At 29.8% G+C, this 5,474-nt stretch overlaps 1 protein-coding gene and 1 long non-coding RNA gene across 8 annotated transcripts in view; one reads left to right on the top strand and one right to left on the bottom strand.

Moving 5' to 3' along the window:
- The window catches only part of LOC116854146, a 51,881-nt gene that overhangs the window by 38,817 nt on the left and 7,590 nt on the right, over positions 1–5,474 (top strand). For all 7 annotated transcript variants that reach the window (XM_032835813.1, XM_032835778.1, XM_032835797.1 and 4 more), the window contains 8 exons: positions 747–804; positions 892–1,019; positions 1,498–1,628; positions 1,902–2,359; positions 2,468–2,895; positions 3,377–3,469; positions 3,549–3,705; positions 4,577–4,787. In XM_032835813.1, the coding sequence (XP_032691704.1) occupies positions 747–804; positions 892–1,019; positions 1,498–1,628; positions 1,902–2,359; positions 2,468–2,895; positions 3,377–3,469; positions 3,549–3,705; positions 4,577–4,787 (1,664 nt within the window). The remainder of the gene's footprint in view (positions 1–746; positions 805–891; positions 1,020–1,497; positions 1,629–1,901; positions 2,360–2,467; positions 2,896–3,376; positions 3,470–3,548; positions 3,706–4,576; positions 4,788–5,474) is intronic.
- Positions 1,622–3,555, bottom strand: LOC116840242. Its single transcript, XR_004377330.1, has 3 exons — positions 3,038–3,555; positions 2,620–2,714; positions 1,622–1,857 (listed from the first exon to the last, which is right to left on the bottom strand). It is a non-coding gene; the product is annotated as an uncharacterized LOC116840242 (long non-coding RNA).

Genomic DNA, 5,474 nt, shown 5'->3' with positions numbered 1-5,474 from the left:
TGTATATATATATATATATATATATATATATATATATATATATATATATATATATATTCCGCACACACAAATATATATATACAGGGTGTCTCACATTCTCCTCCGGGTATTTTGTAAGAACGTAAAACAGGTTGAGGTGAACATAAAAGTCCTATACCGTTTTGCGATATTTGCAATAATTATCGAGATATTAATTGATAGAAAACTTGTAAATGATCATGCAGAATATGGTAAATGAGTTATAGTAGCGACGACGTGTACTTATACTTTAGGTCAAATTGAACAAAAAAGTCCTCTACCGTTTTCCAAGTAATCACATAGACTTTTAATTAATAATTAAAGAAGATTATTGCACGATTTTGCGTGATAATGCACTCATCTTCTTTAATTAATAATTAAAAATCTATGTGATTATTTGCAAAATGATAAAGGACTTTTTTGTTCAATTTGACCTAAAAAAATATAAGTACACTACGGCAGTCATCGCTATTATAACTCATTTGCCATATCCTGCATGATCATTTACAAATTTTCTACAATTAATATCTCGATAATTGTTGCGAATATCGCAAAACGGCATAGGACTTTTATGTTCACTTCAACCTGTTCTAGGTCCTCACAAAATGCCCGGAGGAAAGTGTGAGACACCCTGTATATATATATATACGTTGTATGTGCGTGCATGTGTGTGTGTGTTACAAAACGTAGTTTTCACATGTGCAATATAGAAATCTGAATTTTTATAGGATTGTACTAAACAAATATATAGACGAATATATAAAGGATTCTACTTCTAAACAGAAAGTAAGAACTTATACCACGAATTCAGTTGAATCTTTTTATAATTACACTCATAAAAGAATATAAATATCTGCGCACTTTTTATTTTAGCAACCTAGCGTTACAAAAAACTATGACGGTGCAGCGAAATTAACAAGCGAATTTGAGTTTATATCTGCTAATGATTATATATCTAAGAGTCTACATAATAAAAGTGATTCTTGCAGCAGCAAAAAAGTGTAAGATGAGATTATATTTATTCTTATCAAATATCTATTTGTATAAGATATCGTGATAGTAACATAGTAATATTACTATTACAAATGTTATTATTAAACATAAGGATATATATAGATAGTTATTATTACTAACTAGAATATCTTTGAAGTAAAAAGTAGAGGTGACTTTGTTTCAGGTTATCAAAGCTATACCCTCTAAAAAAAAGTTTGTTATAGCGGTAACGCTTTTTTTTTTTTAGATAAAGTAGTTTCGAAAATTGGAAAGTCACTTTTGTTTTTTACTTCAAAAATATTCAAAGTGGTAATAGTTGTTTACATCAGATATATTAATAATTATATTTATAAAAATATATTAGGAATGATTATATATAAACATTATTTTTATTAATTATAATTATAATTACATTATTATTATATATAATTTCCTAAGAGATAATTATATATACATATAGTAGTTACTAATGTTATATATGTATAGTAAACCCAAACATTTGGAAGATTTCGATCAAAGTTTAACCAAGAACTTAAATTCATCGGCGAGCAGTAAAAGTAGTAAAGCCAGAAATCAAAACTCAAACAAGACTTCGCCATTCAAACATTCTTTCAGTGGTACGTTTCCTTTTACATCATATAAATTGTATGAGCGTCCATCATTTTCTTGGATCCGTTGACAAATTTCGCATTGATTGCACAGCGTACTGTATGTTTTCATTTTATTTACATATTTCAATGTAATCGTTCTGTTAATTATACACGCGTGCCAGGTAGATGCGCGTCTCTACAAACACGCGGATTTAGTCCCATATACCAAGGTCCCGTATCTCGTCTTATGTCATATCTGAGGAAAAAGCTGAATAAAGTGAATTTATATCATTGTTTAAGAGATAATCAACAAAATGAAGAAAAATGTGGAGAAGAGCATGGAAAAATTGAAACCGGTTTTCTTTAAATTTGTTACAATGGAGAATAATAAATCATTGAGTACAAAATATCTATCTAACAACGAAGAAAGAGAGAGTGAAAAAGGAGAGAGTACTGGTTGCAACAAAACGGTAACTGGTGCAACGAATTTCCAGGAACATAACGTTAAAAGAAAAATATCTTTCGATTCGTGTACACATGACGAAAATATAGAAAATAATAATGATACAGTTCATAAATCACACCATCATACAGCAGACGGAAACTTGGAACGGAACTTGGTTGAGGATCTCGACAAGATCGAAATTGCCAATCAGGAAAGCGAACCGTTACTTTTGAACAAGAGCAAAACCTTCATTAATAATTTAAAAATTAAGAACATTTTCAAGAGTCCATACAATCATTCACCGCGAAGCAAGGTAAATTTACATTTAGTACACTTTTTTTTCTCCATTTGTACTATTTTTAAATTATAAAATTTATATACATATACAAGAGAGTACACGTATATACACATTATTTTCTAGTCGCGCAGCCAGTATATATTAGGACACGAATATTACATACATCTTTTGGACAATGCTGCGCAACTAGAAGAGAAAAAAGATATCATAAATAGGCAGGAAGCAGTGATTCAGGATCTCAGTGAAAAGATAGAACGTCTCACAAGTGAGCTTACCATCCTGAAGCATCAGTTCAGAGTGGATGATTTGGTTTTAGAACAGAAGATAGTAGGATCATCGTTGCAGAAGTTTAGATTGTTAATTTCGGAATCTGTAAGAGAACACAAACAGACATTGAAGAATTATTACGAAGAAAATATGGAAAAGGAAAACAAGAAAATAAAGGAGGAATACGAAAAGATTATACTCAAATATGAACAAAGAAATATTGCGTTGCATACAAATCTAGAGATAAAGGAGAAGGAGTTCATCTATCTCAGCTCGAAATTAGAGTAAGTGAAGTAATCGTTCATGTGTTATCTTTTTTATTGTAATCTCTACGAATTATATATTTTTTCCTGTGAAATAGATTATAGGAAAATTTCAGTTGGGAAAAGTTACTTTTTTGTGAAATTTGTTATCTTTACTTCTTACCCATCGGGAAAAGTAATTCGTTACTATTTCCGTTACTTTCTTCATCTCTTTGTTTCCATTTCCGATTTCTTCCTTACAAATCCCGAAATAAAAGCTGCCGTTGTGCAAAACAAATTGCGACATGTGTCTTTTACATGTATAATGTAACAATAAAAAGTTACTGTTACGTTTGTTACCTAAGAATGCAATTACATTACTGTTAATGTAATCAACAAAAAGGAGAAAAAAATCGCCATTACCAAATCGTTACTGAAAAAAGTGACTTGTGTCTGTAATATTTCAAGTAACACGATAGTTCACAATATTGCCAAAAACATTATAAAGTATCTGTGTTCGTAGGTCCACGAATAAGGAATACTTGGATTTTAAAACAGAAATACTCACGAAACGCTTGACTGACCAATATAATAAAAGTAATTTGTTGATAAACAAGTACGATTACATGAATACTATTCTGTTGTCAAATAATATAATAAACACAAAATTTGAGACTAATTTTTCGCACTTATAGGAACATATATTTTTACGAAAATGCACTTAATATAATGAAAATAATAGAACGTATATTTAATGCAATTGTTGGAGAAAAATTATCGTATGTGGCACAGGAGTTACAATCTTGGCAGGACAATATTACTTTTTTACGTAAAGAACTTAAAAATTGTCAGGTATGCTACGCAGTTTGTTTTATCCTACAAAATAAGAGCGTGATGATAAAAATAACAAAAGAGATATTGATATATTACTGTTTAATTATTATTGATGATTACTAGTAATAATATTTATGATAAAATTTCAATGATGAACACTAATTTGAATTAGACAAGTTTTTATAACAAATAGCTCAATTAATATTTTAGCGGAATGATGAAAAACAATTTAATACATACGAATACATACATATACATACAATATAATATCACGTACTAAAAGAATACTTGCACAAACTTTGTTTTTTATTTTTGCAAGTGTTCTTTTAGTATATATTATATATATATATATATATATATATATATATATATATATACACAAGTACATACGCATGTATGTGTACATATATTTGACTGACGTGAAAAGAATTTTCGTTGGATATCACAAACGTTATACAAGATGACATCGAACAAGGTGGCCAAACTTCAGTACCGTATTCTCTTCCTAAGGATGAAAAAAGGTCATATAAACATAGGTCCAGAAACTCGTCCTTTTCGAGATATAAATATTTTTTTGTTTATGATTGAGTATTGTAGAAATGTTTAAAGATTGCTTAAAGAAATTGCTGGAAATGATTTCTTTCTGCAACAATACACGCTTCACATCGACGTTGCCAATGGTACATTCCGAATCTATGTTTATGAATCAGAGACTCGTCCTTTCCGAGACATAAATACTTTTCTGGACCTATGTTTATATGATTTTTTTCATCCTTAGGAAGAGTAAAATACGGTACCGAAGTTTGGCCACCTTGTTCGGTGTCACCCTTTATATTCACCTATTAAATATATATGATTTGCGTGTAACTCCAATACCATTATTTTCTAGGAAGCGTACATGCATGGAACGATTCAATTGAAGAAGAAAGAATATATTGATAAAATTAACGATATACCGTGGGTAAATTATACGGCACCTGAAATTTCTAACACTATTTTATCCTCATATGTGTTTAACGCTTTCATAGAATTTTACAACAAACTAATGGAAAAATGTTGCCAAGATAAGTCGTCTTTACCGCAACAAATACCGTCTATAGGTATTTAAAAATGCTTCTTCTAAAAATATTTTTTCTGAAGAATATTTAAGAAAAATTGTTCTGACCACTTCTTCGGAAAGTACTTCTTCTGAAGATAATAATTGATATATTGATCTTGAACGACGACTCCAGCCAATCTATCGTATATAGTAAAATGTGACTATATAAACATAATGATATGCTTCACGTAAAAATTTTATGGCAATTAAAAGATGCAAATCAAGCGACAAGTAGTGCCGCGGTACTAAGTATACAAACCGACGTAGTAGCTTTAACAAGCAAAGCAACTAAGTTGTTTAAATTTTTTTATCGTATTAGAAGTGATTATATAAAACTGATTTATTTATTGATTATTCAAAGAACAGCAGGAATGATATGTCAAACTGATAATTTACTATATTAGTTTTACGTTATCGTTCAGAAATAAAGGTGTATGCAAAATAAATATATTGACGTTATATATCAATAGTTCATTCGAAGTGTTCGGTCTGGCTTCCAAATTGATGCTGCATCCTTCATAGATTTGTCATCAATGTTTCATGAATATTTTAGTTCATTTCTTCAGGAGACTTCTTCAGAAGAGAAACAACTTGAGATTTTATTCAAAGTTTTCGCGTCAATTATAATTTCGATAAAGACATCTTAAAAATTCTCTCTCTCTCTCTCTCTCTCTCTCTCTCTCTCTCT

This window comes from Odontomachus brunneus, unplaced genomic scaffold, assembly GCF_010583005.1.
Source record: "Odontomachus brunneus isolate Ranch 3 - 2012 unplaced genomic scaffold, Obru_v1 Obru_scaffold_001, whole genome shotgun sequence".
NCBI classification, from domain to species: Eukaryota; Metazoa; Arthropoda; class Insecta; order Hymenoptera; family Formicidae; genus Odontomachus; species Odontomachus brunneus.
The sequence above is the reverse complement of the archived record's forward strand: the minus strand, read 5'-3'. Positions and strand labels throughout refer to the sequence as shown.